At 46.5% G+C, this 17,706-nt stretch overlaps 1 protein-coding gene across 2 annotated transcripts in view; it reads right to left on the minus strand.

Annotated features, from left to right (window-relative positions):
* The window catches only part of RASGRP1 (RAS guanyl releasing protein 1), an 82,216-nt gene that overhangs the window by 14,394 nt on the left and 50,116 nt on the right, over positions 1-17,706 (minus strand). For both annotated transcript variants that reach the window (XM_045822227.1, XM_045822228.1), the window contains 9 exons: positions 13,611-13,673; positions 12,596-12,727; positions 10,447-10,600; positions 7,169-7,342; positions 6,097-6,213; positions 3,591-3,866; positions 2,225-2,305; positions 810-914; positions 159-268 (listed from right to left, as the gene is read on the minus strand). In XM_045822227.1, the coding sequence (XP_045678183.1) occupies positions 159-268; positions 810-914; positions 2,225-2,305; positions 3,591-3,866; positions 6,097-6,213; positions 7,169-7,342; positions 10,447-10,600; positions 12,596-12,727; positions 13,611-13,673 (1,212 nt within the window). The remainder of the gene's footprint in view (positions 1-158; positions 269-809; positions 915-2,224; positions 2,306-3,590; positions 3,867-6,096; positions 6,214-7,168; positions 7,343-10,446; positions 10,601-12,595; positions 12,728-13,610; positions 13,674-17,706) is intronic.

The following is a 17,706-nucleotide window of genomic DNA, read 5'->3' on the forward strand; positions in this document are numbered from 1 at the left end:
CAAAGCCAGACAAGCATTCGTTTGGTGACTGCTCCAGCATCTCAGCCCGACTTCTCGGTAAGTGGTCACAGCAGCAACACGTCCAAGTTTACCAGTTCTTCTAGTGACACGACCACAAATTGTTTTTACCAGAGGGCTCATGACCACATGGTCCTCACCTGTCTTTGTCCATCACACAGAAGGAAAATGGAAAACTCGCAGCAATTTTTTCAAATTCTTCCTGAGAAATGTATCCATCTTGGTCATGATCATAGTTCTTGAAGACAGACTGTAAAAAAAGGATTTTCTTTGGTGAATACCGAAGAGAAACCAGTCACTTCTCCCTTTAACGGAAGGAACAAGGAAACGTGCTTGGTAGGCTGCCGCAAAGGTGGGTGGAGGGTGGCCAGGTGCTGAGATCCATTTGCTTATCAGCTATGCCATCATCCCGGCTAGTGTGCTTGGCTGGTGGCCTGGCTCCCTGCACCGAGGGGCCGTCTCCCTCTACTCGGCCCTTTCATTGCTCAGCTCAGACTGCATCTTCTGTGGAGCTTTAGCTCAGCTAGAAGAGCTCCCTTCTCTCTCTTAATCCTCGACTACTCATTGTCCCATCCACTTTCTGGCTCTTACTTTTCTATTGTCACTGGAGTGAACCAGGATAAATGTGGAAATACGAACGCATGTACCTCGCCCTCAGCATACATGGCACAGTGAACTGAGTATCTTCGGAACCTTCTGCAGGCACAATATGAGAAGTGGTTTCTGTGTCTACCACTGTGCCCCTCCCTCTCTCCCCTTGCTTTTGTCTGCTGAAACACAGCTGTACTTACATCCACCATCCTCTGGACATGTTTGCTTATAGTCTTTGGGTCAGGTTTGGGAGATACTCCAGAGGCCCAGTCCACTACTACTGGTGGCTTTGAAGGTGTTAGTGGCTAAAATGAAATAATCAGAGAAACCCCTGTGATTATAATGCAGTATGATCTACAGCTTCTTCCTTTCCCAGTACCTGATGGCTGCCACTACCTGACCACTGCAGACAATGCCCAAGTATGTGCTAGGGCAGGAAGCAGAGAGCCCACATAATTGAAATTTAAAACAGTAATCTTGACTAGTTCACGTGCTGGGTTTTACAGTTTATGAAATGCTCCTCACATACGTTATCTCCCTCTGCAGATAACTTAAAATTCTCAACTTACCCTGGTTTCAATTCCTTCTCCGTTAAGGCTTTTGCCAAAGCTATCAACCAAGAGTAAAGTGGATCCCTAACATTTCCTCTGTTCTCTACTTATTTGTTAATAAGTAGAGATACAGATGAGGAGAGAAATAGCTAAAAAGTAGAAAGACACATACTGGAAAACAATCTGAGGCCCAGACAAGCTGAGATGAGAAGTCCAGTCTTAAGTATTTAAGACTTAGCCTAAATTAAAATCTTTTCTGAAAATAGAAGGTACCATTTCCATTGAAATGCCTTCTAACATTCTGAAAATGAAATCTATCAGGTATTTTCAGTGAACATCTTTCATTACAATAGGAAGCTAGAACTTGGTCTTTGCTATAGAGACAATGAAATTTAGCCACCTGAACAGGTAAGCTGAATTTCTTATGTGGGGCAACTCTCTCCCCTTGAGTACCACTTGTTTTGGGGCTGTGAAGCTTCCCAGGACATTGTGGGGAATTATCAGTCATTCAGAAGGAATACTGGAATTATAAACCTGCCTGTAGGAGAGGTGGGGCCGTATAACCTGGGATGTTCGGATTATGCAGAGCTAGGACTGTGCTATTTGAGGGCTCTGCACAGGAGGTCACAGGACTTAGTAGCCTGCTCTCTCTGACCCAGATGACTACAGAATGATGGGACTTTTCTATCTATCAAGCTGGAAATCCTCTGAAGTTAGCCTCTGACAGGTGCATATTGCTCGCATTATCAGCAGTGAATCACAGAAGGGAAATTGATGTGGGGCCACTTTATAACAGCGAGAGGTCACTCCAGCCAACACTTGCTCCCTTCTCTAATTTGCAAATCACTGACTGATTCCACCAGTCTGATGCTCTTATGGTGTTTAGTTATTTACCGTTCACACATCAGTCTTAGCCCTTCAAGACCGTAGGCTCTTTATGGTCAGGAACTGCTCCCAGCACAGGTTGGGCACACAGTAGGAACACAATACTCTTAGGAAACTAAAGGTCCATCCCTTCAGATGAATGCACCCGTTACCTGCAAGAGTCTGATATGAAAACTTACTGGGGCTTTGTGGTTCCTTGGCTCCCGGGCGTAGGAAAGCTCGTAGATTTCATCCTCAGTGTAGTAGAGATCCAGGGACAGCTGTGGGTCACAACAACAGCATTAATTGCTAGGATGCTGTATTTCTTTCTTGTTCTTTGCCTCCAGTGGTTTATTCTAGGTTTTTGGAAGTTTTTTTAAATTCACAGTCTGGAGGGTAAAGCAACTACTACTGTAATAGGGCAAGCATTAATTCCTTTTTGGTTAAAATGTTTTTAGATTTTGGAGAAATCGCAAGATGCCTCATTTAAACTACAATTTAATCTGTAAGCCTTTATGCAGTTTAGGTGTTGGGTGGTCTGATGGCCCACACCACACTTGTTCTTCCCAAAGCAGACAGATGGTCTGGAAGGGTAGTCCGCGTGGCCTGATACTAGTACAATTTGATTCTTGGACTGGAACCCAGGTTAAGTAACAGGCATTATTAAACAATAGCAAGAGTAATAAATTCCACATGTATTAGAACCATAACATTTTAGAGGAGAGAGGTCTTACAATCTCGTTTTGAACCTACTGTCCCTGGATGGGCTTCAGGAAGTCTGGAACTCAAAAGTATTTGTGTGTATATGGCTTATGTGTATTTTTCTGGGAAGAATGTTCACAGCTTTCATCACAGGATTTGTGATCCCCAAAAGTTAAGATTCTGTACATGTTTCTATAAATGATGATGTCTAAGGTCAAGACCAAGGTCACCTTGCCACTAGAGGAAGGGCTAGGATTAGATACCAGCTGGACTTAGAGTCACATGACCACAGTGACACAGCTGGTGAGCCTACAGAACTGCAGGTCCCGAAGGGAGTTCATCTGCTCTCCCCCTGCACCCGGAGTGCACGTCCTGGTCTCCTGCACCATTGCCAGTGTTCGCGTTTTTGGCTCAAATGTTTCCAGGAATAGGAATCCAAACAAAGAACCCGTTTTCCCTTTTTCTTTTTAACTCATTGCCTTGTCCTTCTTCATGAGAACACACTGTCTCCATCTCTTACAAGCCTGTACCCTGATTTGCCCTCACTTCCTCCCAGAGAGCCCAGGACTGCCCTTGCAGGCAGAGGGAAACACTCCTAGGAGTCAGAAGGGCATCCTGCTTAAGAGTACATCTCCTGCGTCCTGCCTTCTGGGTGTGAGCCCAAGCTCTGCTGCTAAGTAATGTCTCATCCTCTAGAAAATGATGTCTTTGTACCTCTGTACTCCCATCCATAAAATGGAAATAACAGCAGTAGTACCTTCATAGTTTTTATGAGGACTAACTGAGCTAATATTTGGTAAGGTGCAAAGAGTGGTGCCTGGCACACAGAAAGTGCTTAGTCATCATCTCCCGGGTGAGCCTCACCGTCAGCAGGTGCACCAAGTCCTTGTTGGCCTCCAAGGGCGGGGCCACTTCTTGTAGCTGGACCAGTTCGTTGATGTGATTGTAAAGAGCCAGCAGCTTATGGACGTTCACCTTCCCATCCTCCAGATAGTTAGGCATGGCTTCATACAGGGAGATGAGGTCCTTGAGGTGCACCCCCAGGATGGGGATCTTGAAGTGGGTGCACTCCCCATAGGCTCGCCGGTAGTTGTCATAGTTTCTGCAGGAGGACAGCAGCTCAGTCATCTCACCCAGGACCTATAAAGAGAAGAGGAGATCCAGTCACTGTTACGTGCCAGGCAGGTTGCACTGTCTGCAGTGGCCACCTCATTTACTTTCAGCCTCTGCCATGATTGCACCCCATCCCCAAATGTAAACTCCAGCTTTTATCAAATGTCAGGGTATATTTACAAACACAGGTGTTCTTTCCCTGATTCTACTATATAATTAGAAAGTTTTAAATGAGGTCTTATCATTTTTATACTACAATGTTTCTTTTAAATAAGCACCTGATATAAAAATCAAAAAGGTACAAGAGTATATATACAGTGACTATTACGTGCCTCTGATCTCTGCCCCAAGCCACGCAGCTCCCTTCCCTGGTGTCTTCTGAGCCCTTCCAGAGACACCACATCACTGAACATTTGGTGTGTGACACTAGCAGTGCTGACGGTGTTGCTGGCATGGGGAAAGCGTGACAGCTTCCGTAGTTGCTGGCATGTTTCAGCCTTCATGCCACGCTGAGGGCCTCATCATCTTAATGATTCTCAAAAATGGGCCCATGTCTAGGGAGCAGGTGACATTCCATTCACTGACAAACCCTGAACTGGCGAGACAATAGACCAGACCAATTCCCAGCAAAGGACACGAGGATGGGGCATAGGCCCCAGAGAGCTCTTCATCAGAGCTCAGCCCCTGCCCTGGCCCTGCAGGACACACAGCTGCTCACCAGCACCGACAGGGAGCAGCCAGATCGGATGTTCACTCCCAACACGCCTGGCCTGGGTCAGCCAGCAGTTCACACAACCGCCTTCCCCACGCGTGATGGCCAGCTTTCTCAGAAGCAAAGACAGGAAGTAAAGACTGCCAATCATGTTCTGACACAAAATTACCATTTTAAACACTGCCGGAAGTTCATTTAATAAAACTGATGCACCATTTCACCCTGTCCTCCTGCTTCCCCACCCCAGGAAGATCTTGAGGTTTTGGAGTTGGCCTCCCTCAGTCACTCTGACCTGGCCAGAGAGCCTCTTCCTCACACAAACAGTGCCGGTGGTGGAAGTATGGAAGGTGCTCACAGATGAGAAGTTAACAGCAAAAAATAATGTTTTGTCCTTTTTTGAAGGTGAAATAAACTACTGGGGGGATGCTTGCTTTAAGGTAGACTTAACTGATCCACTATGCAGACCCCCTGAGGGCAAGCAGGTGCAGACAAGGAAGCGCTAGCGTGGGAGACCCCAAGCTTAAGAGGAGCAAGCTATGTCTTATTAGGGAAATGACACGAAGGCACGTTAATCTCTGTGACTATTTCCTCTGTCACCTCTGAGACATGGGCAATCTTTTTAGTTGTTCCACCTGGTCCCTGCAGAGCTACTAGGGGATTTTCAGGTGACCGGACCACCAGGAGGGGGTGGGTCACCATCCTCAGAGCCACTCGTGAGAGTAGGATGATTAATTAGAGACCCAAGAGGAGGCAGAACACCTGGGAAAAACTGGGAGAACGAGGCACTGATGTCGCTTCCTAAGAAGAGAGTCTGTGCCAGCCACGGAGGACTGGGGCTTGAGTTTAGGAAGGGGTGTTGGTCCTCTTAAATGAGATAAAAATGCTCAAAGAGCAGTCATTACACTGCCCTTAGCTGCACTGACATCTTCAGTATATCATAGTGCCTTACCTTATATTTTTTAACAGCCTTATGTTCTAAAGGATTAAAATCAATTCTGTAAAATCTAATAATGGAGGAAAGTACTTGGGATATTTAAGAGAAATATTCCTCAGTGAAACACTATTACAAAATGGCATGTGAAAAAACTAATTTCTAATTACCTGGGGAAATCCAACTACCCAGAAAGTCATTCTCCAAGGGATCTGGAGAGCCAGGGTGTCAATGTGCCACTATATGCTTATACTTGACATGCAAACGAGACCCTGTTCCTCTTGGGAAAACACTGTGGAGTGCGGGAGTCAGTGTCAAAGACAGTGCCCGAATCGTCCGCAGCGTATAAGCATGGGGGAGAGGCACACGTTCTTTTAACTGACCAGCAGGGACACGTGTAGGGACACTGAGGCAAGATTGAGTCACGGCCACTTTCAAATCTGCGATGTCCCCATCCTGCAGGTTTTCTTGGGGTTTGCCTCCTTGGTATTTTTCCTGGTTGACGGGGTGGTGTGGTTTGCAAAAGCTTCCTGGGTCACCCCCTTAAAAAGGAAATGTTGACGCTGGCCCTAGGAATGCTGCTAAGAAGCTTCAGAAGAGACAGTAGCACTGACCTTATTGATTTCATGTGGGACGTGTGAACTTGTATCCTTGAGCCTGGAGATTGAGCTGTGACATAGGCCTCCTATCACAGCCATCAAAGTATTGAAGTTCTGTAGTTGGTGGAGCTTCTACGATACACAAAGCAGATAAGGACAGTCACTGAACATGTCTGTGACACGCAAGCTCAGAGGCTGCCTCTTGTCTCTGTGCCGTCTTGCTTACATTGGTCAAACGCTAGCTGTCAGGTGCTGCAATTTCCTGTTCATTTCTCCCCTTAGGCTTAATCCCAGGCCACTAGATCCCAGGTCTAGCAAGGCATCACATCTCCTTCCCTTCATGCTGATGGTCTTTGGACCACCATCTAGGTCACTGGTTTCTGGGAATCACCCCAAAATACTTGTTTAACGCAAAGATTTCTGGACCCGCCCTGACCAGTGTGGCTCAGTTGGTTGGGCACTGTCCTGCACATGCCTGGGTTGGGAGTTCAGTCCCCAGTCAGGGAGTGTTTGAGAGGCAGTCAATGGATGTTTCTCTTCCTCTCTTTCTCCCTCCATTCCTCTCTCTCTAAAAATAAATAAAACAAACATTTCCGCACCCAAGCCCTGGTAGTCTGATTGCTTGGATCTGGGGCTGAATTTAGGGATTTGTGCTTTTAATACACCTTTAGTTGATATCAGAGCAGGTAGTCTGTGTACCAACTTTGAGAAACACTGGTCTAGTCCATCTACAACTGGAAAAATGTAAGATTAAGCATAATCTTATAAATGTTTTACACTGAATTAAGCAGACTTTCATTTTTGAGGGAAAGGACTGTCTTACTCTGTTCAATGTCAGTGCCTATATAGGTCAGTACTTGGGAGACAGAAGCTAGAATCTCTGGAAAATTTCAGGTGTGTGTTCATAGTACTGTGGGTCCTCAAATGACATCGTTTCAGTCAACATCATTTCATTACAATGTTGACCAGATGCCAGGACAGTTCAAGGCAACTAACCCCACTGTGGCTCAGGAGGGAAGGACTTGGCTGCGGGAAGAGGGGATAATTTACCTCGTAGCCCAGGCCATACTCTTATTCCATCACTCACCTGAGCCACCTGGATGAACTTGATGAAGACTTCAGCGCGCAGCTGCGGGGTGGGGCGGCTGAGCACCATCAGCTGCACCCACTGCGAGATGCCATTGCACAGGGCTATGGACCGCTCCATGGTGGGGTTCTCCTTTACACAGCTGTTCACCAGGTAATTCTGGTAGTCAGAGAACTGGGGGGAAAGAAATGCATCAGGACTGCTGCTCTGGTGTTCTGGGACATCTGAGGGCATGTTGCCTCTGTTCAGTTGACAGCCTGGAAGTGCTAAGGGACAGAGGAGCCCTTGGCCCTCCTCCTGTGTGTCCTCTACGTAGCGGACAGAAATGGCGGGCAGGAAGTCTTCCTAATTTCACCCATAGCACGGGCTCTCTCCACCAAAAGTCATCAGGCATAAGCGGGCGTGTGCTAGTTAATCCAACACACTAGTTAATTCAAATATTGTGTCTGGGTAGATACTGGTACTTCTAAATTCTAAAGAATACAGAATAGGAGAAAAACCTCCTATTCCACCTACTAATTCCACCAGTACTACCAGTACTAGTTCCACCTCTGCTGCTGAAGTTAGAGGGAAAAAAAGGAATTCACAAAAGACTACCATTCTCTCTGCCCCACTGCATACTCTCCATACCCTTCCCCCTCCCTCTTGCCCTCCCTCCTTCCCTCCTCTGCTCTATCCCCCAGCTATTTCCTTACCTTAAGAATGGGATAATAAAATCTCTATCTAGCACATGGAATTGTTACAAAGATCAAACATAAGGTGTGAAACCACTTTAACTTTTCAAAGTGCTAAATGAATGTGGGGTGATGCTAATAGGATAATTATTACCTTCGTGCTAAAACAAACCTGTTTGAATTTACTTTGAACTTGAACAGAGGCCCAGTGAGTTGGGCACATGAAGCCTGGTTAGCTAGTTCTGTGACCGCAGTTTCCCAGCGGGACAATAGCACTGACTCTGGTTGACAATTAAACAGCATATGTGAAACTGGAAATGCCCCAGAAGGTCACTGTGTGAGTGATGACTGCAGCTATTGTGTCCTTGTCCAAACAGCTCTCCTGCTCAAGTCAGACACCCGAGAGGGAGGGGCAGTCTGCCTGCTGCGTGCTCCTGTGGGAGTTTTTGGTGCGGGCATTTCCAGCTCTTTGCTTCTGAACTTGCCCCTTTGAAATCAGGTGTGACTGTGTAGCATAGTTTAGCTAGCAGCATGTAAGTGGAATTGATGTGATTTTTGAGGGGAAGATAAAAGAGCCACTGAATGTTTTGCCCTGTTGCCTTTCCCTGTTGCCTTTCCACGGCTGCCCTGTTGCCTTTCCACTGAAGCTGAAGCTTCCCACCCTGGTCCCTGAGCGACTGTGATGGCAGAGGCCCCCCGTTGATGTGGTCGTGTGAGTGAGAGGTAAATGGTGGCTTTGTGAGGCCACTGAGGTTGTGGGGGGGCGTTACTTGAGTCTACATACTTTACCCTGCCTGACTAGTAACACACTGATGAGAAAATCTCACAACCTAAATAATGTAAATGCAAATGAACTGAGCCCTATTTTACTGTGCTGCAATTACTCACGAGTAGAAAACTATGAGTAGGACCAAAACTACTTCTTAGGAGAGACACACAAAGCAAAAATCTTACTGGTTCTATGAGAAAATTCCCATGACTCATTCCAGTGGACTCATTTATATATCCTTCCCAATATAAGCACAACATACTGAATTCTTTTTAAAAGAATTATCCCTGTAATCTCACCCTCCCCCACCCCCGAAGTATTATAATAAACAGAAAATATCAGATGCCACTCAGCAGTGTCCCTCCAACCCCACGTTGGAGGGAAAATCATTGTTTGGGAAAACTGTTAAGAACTGAGTAGGAGGAACAAAAAGTTTCCCAAAAGTATCTTTCTATGAGGGGACTACGCTTGCCGTTCAAAAGAAACGAAAGCCCCAACTGAAGTTCTCTCTCGCAGACAGGAGCGCCTGGCCGGAGGCCGGGCCTGGCGCCACGCCCACTGCGCTCTGCGCTCTGCCCTCTGCTGCTGCGTCGCTCTGCGTGAGCGCTGGCATCAGCAGACACCCTGCGGGCCTGGCCCAGCAGCCCTGCCAGCTGGGCCCCAGCACAGCTCAGATTGTCAGTGTGGTAAATGGCTTCTGTCCGCGTCCCTCCCCCTGACAGGGGAAGGCACTGCCAAGTGGAAACTCCCCAGGCAGAGCCTCCCAACAGGGTCCTGTGGCCCTGGCCTGAGGGGTGCCAGTGCGGGGAGCGTGGGGGCCAATGCCGATTAGTGCTGGCAGACTTATTTTCACATGGGAGCTGGGGGCTTCCTGGCTGGCTGGCTGGCTGGGCAAACAGCTACGTGAAAAAAGACATCGGCATTATGGGAGAAAAGATGAAATGACCTCTGGAACCTGGTTTGCAGGACTCCCTTCAAACAGAGCCAGGCTTAGCAAGCTGGTGCTGAGTGACCACGACAGACACGTGCTCCTGGCCCCACCTCCTAATCCAATAAACTGTGTGACCTTGTCGAGCCACCCTCTGGGCCTCCATTCCCTCACCGGGTGAAACAGGTCAGCGTGACTCCAGCAACTAGTCTCCTTTTAGAGTAAAGCTGAAGACTATGTTTCAGGGTGGACCGGGGCTGAGGACAGGTGCCACTTCTCAGGAAAGCATATTGGCCAGTGGGGGCCTGTTGGCATCTGATATGCTGGCAGGTTCTCTTGTACCGAGCCAGTGCTCTTTGGTACAAGTGTGGAGTTCTAAAGAGCAAGCTGGGGTCGGCATCATTTACATCTAGATGATGGGTGACTGACTGCTGGTCCCTGTCAGCACCACTTCAAGGACTGAGGGTAATCTGGCTGGACCAGCAACATCTACTTTATTTTGGGATAATCCCAGAGCTATCCAAAACCCATTCTATAATGAACTCAAACTCTTAGAGGACGTATCTCCATTTTATTGGAGAAAAATTAAAAAAACAAAATTTCTGACAGCCGAATGACCAGAGGGGGGTGTGTGTGTGTGTGTGTGTGTGTGTGTACACTCACGTCTGCATGTGTGCCCACTGTGTTGTCACTTGGGCGAGGGGTGGGGCGGCATGGAAGGTGGAGGGGGAAGGGCAGCAATACCGGAATTCAGAGTGTGCTGGTTCCCCGGGCTGCACAAAGTGTTGGGAAGGCCTACCGGCATGGAGGAGGCCTGTGTGATTAGGAGGGGAACAGGCTGTTGAATTTCTCTGCTTATGTTCAGAAACACCCCAGGGAGGGTTCCCCCTGCCCCTTGGGTACATACGGATATCCTCCGGAAGGACTTGAACTCAAGGTAGGTGAGGTGCTCCGACAGCTCTTCTGGTTCCAGATGATCGAAGAGCAGGGAGACTTTCCGCTTCTTGCTGGTGTTTGATTTTATCCTTTGAGTAAGTTTCCTGGACCAGTCACGCGCATTGCTTTTGTGGTTAAATGTGAAAGAAGATGGGGAAAAAGAATAAGTTGAAATTGCTTTTGAGTGCAAGGCAATCTATTGGCATTTCCCACGAGAACATACAGAGAACCATTAGCTAACTTTCCTTGGCCAGAACAATGCATTACCAGTTTCCCAAATCAATTTTTTTCTACAGCGGCAGCTAGGAAGCCTTGCTGGTTTCCTACGAACCTCCTGAATGTGCCATGGGAACTAGGTGAAAGGTGTTTACTTGAAGGCCAAGGGAAGGACAGAGTCTCAGGCCTTGGCCACAGTTTCCCAAGTTTTGTCCCAGCTCCTTCCTCGAGCCCCTGGCATGTGTGCTCTCTCTGCGCCTGTGTGTCCCTCCACTCTCAGCAGGGCGACGGGGCTCTCTGTTTGGAAATCTCCAGGTAGGAGGGTGTTTTCATGCCAGAAGAGCACAGAGAACCACGGGAGATGTCATGCTGCGGGGAATCGTGTAGGAGCACATGGGTACTCGGGGCAGACTTGGGGCACTGCCTTCATGTTCCAGCTGGTACAGCTGATGTCCCCAAGGAAGCCTCGCTGACCCTCGGGTGTCCCCCAGCCACCACCATTTTCTGATAATCAGCCCATGCATTTCTGAGGTAGTTTCAGTTTCCTACACTTAAGCAGCAAAGAGAAGCAGCCATTTTGAGAGGGAGCAGGTTGCAAATCTGTTTCCCAAACAAGGTTGCTGAGAACCTTGTCTCTTGACAGAACAGTTCTGTGGTCAAGTGAGCTTGGGAAATGCTACAAGTTCTGAAGCCCCCTGGGCCAATGAGCAAATTATAGAGTCAGAGATGCATTGCAGATTTTCAAGTTTGATGTATCTGGTCAGGCAATCCTGCTGACTGACGCCTAAAGCACAGGCTGGGGGAAACGCTGTAGGGGGTGCGGGGAGTCGCCCGGGGTGTATTGCGATGAGAGGCTTTGGGCTTGAGAACAGTCCTGGGGCCTAGGTTCTGCATCTTTAAAATGAGGAAATTGTTACTTGGAAATCTCTTTTATCTTTCAAGTTGTATTATTCTAAGCAGAGAGGTACAGAGAATCCATACCTCTGAGAAACTGATAAATGGATTTGTCTGTGACTATGAAATGTGATTTTTAAATCGTTTTGCATGGCTATGACACGGTGCACTAAGGAATCCAGAGCACAGCTTCTGCTCTACCGCGACCCAGGCGGGTCCTGCAAACATGCTGAGCCTGTTTCCCAGGATGTTGGATGAAATGGTCTCTAGAGTTTGTTTCAGTTCTAGCATTCTATATCCTAGGGGTCTGCACTATCCCGAAGTAACGTGGCTACATTGTGAAAACCTTAGCATACAACGTGTGTGCCCTCCTCTCCCAATTAAGGCACTCATTTTCCAGAGCGAGCCAACCTTATAAATAAGAAATCCAAGGAACAGTGTGAAATATTCCTGAAATCTCTCCCAGCTCCTGAAGTCTAAGTCCCTTTCATACAGTCCAAATGTGTCATAAGCCCTCTGCCCAATACACTGTCCCTTCCCCCATTTTCAGGTCCTCCTGGACTTAGCTGGCAAGAGGCCTGAGTTTAGTCACTGCAATTTCAGTTTTTCACGACCTGGATACATTTTAGTCAGTATCTTGTAATCCAATTTCTTTTTGACTGGGTCTTACAATTTTTTTCTGCTATGAACATTAGTCACCCGCAGCTTTATCACCAGGGGGCTTCTCTGCTCACTTGTTAAATGTCAAGCTTTCCACTTGGGCGAGGGGATTTGCACCTGCCTATCGGATGGGCGTGGTATCCCCCGAGGTGACAGAGCAGCAGCTGGCAACAGCCAGCCTCGGAGAGCAGGCTGGGTGGTGTCACAGGAGGGAGGAGCTTCCAATGACTTCTCACAACCTTTTTTTTTTTTTAATTTTTATTTTTTTATTAATCATTGTTCATATACAGTTTTCTCCTTTTTACTCCCAATCCAGTCCCCCCTCTACTTCTCACAACCTTGACACTCACATTTGAGTTGTGTCGATCAGGCGGCAGTGTAGCTCCTCCCCCTTAGCTTTCACCAGTTCCTGAAACTCCTCCATAGTGTTTGTCAAGCTGGCATCCGTCTTAAACATGATCCAGAACTCTGTTATCCAATACCTGCAAGGTGGGAGTTAAAAAACAATCGGAAACCAGAGGCCAGGACTCATACTTTGGTGGGTTCTTCCCACAAAGAGGACTGAGAAAAAGGCAGGCTGGTCTGCCCTTCTGTGTTGCTGGGAGTATGGAGTATACATTCTGCATATAGACTATAAGGAGCCCAGGGAGAGGGAAGAAGACCACCTGTCAACAACCCTCCGCCCCTCGATGCATTAAATGCCTCGACAGGTGGAGGTGCAGAGGCTCAGGCGTGGCCAGCTGTGTTGGAGATGATTATAAACTGGACAGCTGCAGACATACCCAGTGTCCCCATGATGGGGGCCACGTATCTGCACGTCGCACTGGACCCCATCTGAGAATATTAGGTGGCCGTGAAGGTGATAGTCACAAAAAGTTTTTAATGACTAGAGGAGTTTTCAGTGATATTAGAGTTAAGACTATAGGATATAAAAATTTCTACGTGTTTTGATCTCAGCTATTTTTTTTAAATCTACTTGGAAAAAAAGACAAAGGAAATAGACCAAAATAGGTAGTTAGATATAAGTAATTATTACTACAGTTGTATTTTCTTTTCCTGTTTTCCAAAAGGCACTCATATGAGCTATATTAGGACTTTTATAATTAGGACTAAAAACAAGATAACCTCCCCATGTCATTCGACAGCAAAATGCTGTCTGACGGAGGTGAACAGTGGTGTAAGACACTACGCTCAGGCTGGCCAGAAGAAATGGGCTCTGCTCCTCCTCAAGCTGTCACGACTGCCCTCCCCAGTCTGCCCAGGGTGATCTGCAGACAGGTGGGCAGGAAGGGAAAGGCAGGGAGGACGTGGGAAGAACGGAGTCACCCTGCTCTACAGAGTCCCGAATGCGTGCAGAAGCGTTACCTCACAAAGTAGCAGATCTTCAGGCAAAGCCCTGGTGAATTCTTTGCCAAGGCCTCCTTATATGTAGGCTGGGGTTAAGGGAAATGAAAGCCTCTGTTACAGAAACAAAACCACCTCCTCCCGAAATAATTTTTTCTAAATCAAAATGTTTTCTTATCTCTCAGATAAAAACCAACTTGATGTGTGCAACTGTGTTTACTATCACCTAGGGGGTGACACGGTGACCCTCCACCCGCTCATGTTCAAATGGCCAGGGAAGGAGGCCATGCACCTCCTCTGCAGGAGCAGACTAGGGAGTCAGCGGTGTGGAAGCCCCGGGACAGGTGACCTGCAGGCAGGGAAGAAGGGATAAATGACCCCCTGCCCATGCCCAGGAGACCAGGGGTCCAACGCAGACAAGTTAAAAAGAGCGGCCCCTTCTCATCTTTTAAAATGTTTTCAGTAACTGATAACATTTGTGCAGTGAATTAGAGAAGAGGGGGAAGGAATAAATACTCAGGTATACTGTCATGATAAAAATATGAAAATGATAATATATGCCTAGAGGATGTCTGTAGGTTGACCTTGTAAGTTGTGACAGCAAGTCACACAAAGCCACATGAGCAACCCCAGACAGAAGTGGAGACACAGCAAGGACCCGCATCACTCAGAGCATTCCAGGAGAGCGGTGCCGTCCTGAGAACATCAAAGAGCATGAAGATCCCATCAAGTTTCCATGTCTCCAGGGCAGCGCCTTTCACTCGGTGCGCCACAAGCTTGTTTAAAACAGGCGATACCTGACTAGTCAGGGCACTGACCTCTTTTCCCTGAGATTGTCATATAAAAAAATAACAACAGCCAACACAACAATAGCCATCTGGTGTGAATGAATCAAAAATATACCTCTTTTTCCCTGGTTAGGTCAGCAAAAAATATATTTTTGGTGTGCCGCAGAATTTTAGTAGTTAGTTTGTGTGTGCCATGAGATGAAAAAGTTGAAAACTGCTGCTCTGGAATGATACAGAAAGAATATCCACTTAAGAGTAAAAGAAACACAGAATCCAATCTGGTGATGAACCTGGGTGGGCTCTACCACCTTCTGTACACGGAATGAGCAATCGTGCTAAATGGGCCATGTGCCCTGTGGACTGGGCCCTCTTCCTCTTCTAAAAGCTGTGCCCTAGTAACTGCAGCACAGGCCTCAGGGAGGTGCAGCATGGCCACCCCCCTCCCCCCCCCCCACCTCCCCATAGATGAGGCTGGAGAGAAGCGTGCAGAGATCTCCTCAATCACTGACGAGGGCAGGAGCGGCCTTCCTTCAGTGAGTGTATGTATTGTGACCCCTGGGAAAGTCAGGGTCAAGTGTAGCAAAGACAGTCCAAGTCATGTTATCGATATGTTTATTAGGAATGCATCTATGCCTTTTGAGATTTTATATGCCAGTAACATTTAAGAGCACATTAGAATGATGGCCTTGAAACTTCAGTTTGGAATATATAACTAAGTGCTTTAGACTTGTGGTTTTAAATTGATATTTTGTTAAGTTTATGCATCGCTTTGGAACATCTAAGGTAATGTTAGCCATACTGTTTATAATGTTAATCTACTAGAGTTATAAAAGCTATTTCAAATTCAGGAAGGCCTCCAAAGTATTTAAGAATAATCTAAAGTGTAAAATTCATGACTGTTTAAAAACACTGGAAGTATTTAATTAACATTATTCAAACATTTTTCAAGGCCCCTTAAAAATGTACGGTGGAACATGCAAGACTTACAGAAACATTAAGACTGCAAGCTAAACTTGAACCCCTAAAGAAAAAGTATGGTTATGAAATTTGTACTTTCAATAAAATGACTTTAATTTTAAAAACATATTTTAATGGATTTACTGCTTATAAAACCTGTCCTTGAGGGCACCAAAACAAAAACACAAAACCACTCACACAGTAACAAGTGTAATCAAAGTAAAAATGAGCCCAGGCAACTGGCAAACTTCGTGAAGTAACAGGTCCTGACACCTGCCTTTCTTTGGGCATAAAAGGTAGGAGCGAGAATGAGGTGACAGGTGTCATAATGCCACATCACCAAGAAGATAAGTCCCCTCAATGCAAAGATATTTAAGCATAAGCATTTTCGATAAATAAGTAGATTCTATATTTTTAATTATTTGATCAGTTTCTTGAAATCTTTATTCTTCCTCTTGAATGAGTAAGGCACAAAGGCCAAGCTCCTTTAAAACCACTAAATGGGCAACTTAGAAATCAACATTGTCCCCTTTATGTGGAGTTTATCTTCCTCCTGGTGGTTTCTTATCCTTCTCTTCCAATGTCCTCCCTGGCACAGTGGCTGCACTGGGTGGGGGTTGGGTGGGGGGGAGCATCTATGTGAATCCAGTAGGCCTGCACCCAAGTGCTGAGCCTGTGTGGGCCTGCAGAAGGCCAGTTAGAATGGCCGTCAGTGCCCCAGCAAAGGCAGCCCGAGGTGAGGCAGGGCTGTCTTCTCACTCGCGGAGATGAAGCCAAAGCCTGAGACACAAGCCAGCAGTGAGAAGCTCAGGCCTCTGTCCGCCCACTCGCAGTGAACGTCCTTGCGGCCGGTAGGTCAGGCTCCACACTTTTTCCTTTTCTTCACGGCCAGCATTGCACCTGGGACGGAACAGGGCCAGTCTGACTGTGCTTTGCATGCATCTGAACTATTCAAAGTGTGTTTAAACTCTCTCTTGCTCTTTTAACAATAGAAAAATAGGAAACCATCTTAGCTTATTTAACAATTCTGTTGCTTCCAAGTCAGAGAGCAAAGCAACTAAGCATGGAGAAAAAATTGTTTTGTCTTCTATGTTTAACCTGGATTTCAATGAGGGGAAGTCTTCATATTCTCTCCTTAGAATCCCTTCCCCCACCCCAGACTTGAGCAAGCCCAGATTTCTCACCTAAAGGTCCTGACAGATACAGAAAAAGTGCTCCAATGCTTTGCACCCAGAGTAATGCAACATTCACTGCGTCCTACCAGGAGGTGAACACTGGGCTGAGTTCTAGAGAAACAAATCCACCTGGTCCCTCCCCTCGAGGGGGCATCTAGTGAGGAGACAACACATAAATAGGTAAGTTACAGTATGATGTATGTATGTACATTGGAACTATATTTTTTCTTCAAGTACCTTTATTTAATTACTTTTTCAGTACCCTTGCAAAATTCTGTATTATTAACACAATTCAAACTACAGCAACTAGACACAAAGGTGTGTTGATTTATAGATGACTTAAAACAAGTCATCTATAAATACCAGAATATATAGGAGTTATGTTTCAAAGCTTACAGACTAAAGTTTAGGCAGATCAGTTTGTTTAGCTAACACTGTGATTTTCAACCAGTGTGCCACAAGAATGCTTAAAATGGGTGATACCTGCCTATTCAGTCAGGGACACTGACCTCTTTTCCCTTAGACTATCAAATAAAAAATGACAACAGCCAACACGACCATAGCTGTTCAGTGTGAATGAATCAAAATTGTACCTATTTTTTGTCAGAGTGGCAAAAAATAGATTTTTTGGTGGGCTGAAGAATTTGAATGATTAGTTTACATGTGCCATGAGATGCCTGAGGTTGGACTCGCTGAGCTAGCAGAGAGAAACACTTCGCACCTTCTGCGATCATGGATGAAAAGCATTTCAAGGCTGAGCACAGCCAGGCCAGAGACAGGAAAGATGCACATGGGCTTATGCAGTGCGGAACTAAAGTCATAGAAAGGAAATAGATTTTTCAAATCAGTAACTCCGTTTTAAAACACTAGGTGTATTTTTTTTATTTTTATTGCTTTTGAGAGAGAGATTTGTTGGGCCTCTTATTGATGCATTCATTGGTTCTTTTATGTACTTTGACCAGGGATCGAACCCACAACCTTGGCCTATTGAGTGGCCGCTCCAACCAAATGAGCTAGCCAGCTGGGGCCTAAAACACTAGATGTATTTTTAAAGGGGTGGGAGATGGAGAAGTGAAAGAAGGAGGAAAAAGTACTCCAGGCCCAGGAACCGTGAGAGGACTCACTCACCTGGGGATGGTGAGGAGCCCAGTGTGGGGGGGAGGCTGCCTGAGAGCTGCAGGATGAGGCAGGAGAGAT

Source organism: Phyllostomus hastatus, unplaced genomic scaffold, assembly GCF_019186645.2.
Source record: "Phyllostomus hastatus isolate PE091 unplaced genomic scaffold, TTU_PhHast_1.1 phas_scaffold_501, whole genome shotgun sequence".
Classification (NCBI taxonomy): domain Eukaryota; kingdom Metazoa; phylum Chordata; class Mammalia; order Chiroptera; family Phyllostomidae; genus Phyllostomus; species Phyllostomus hastatus.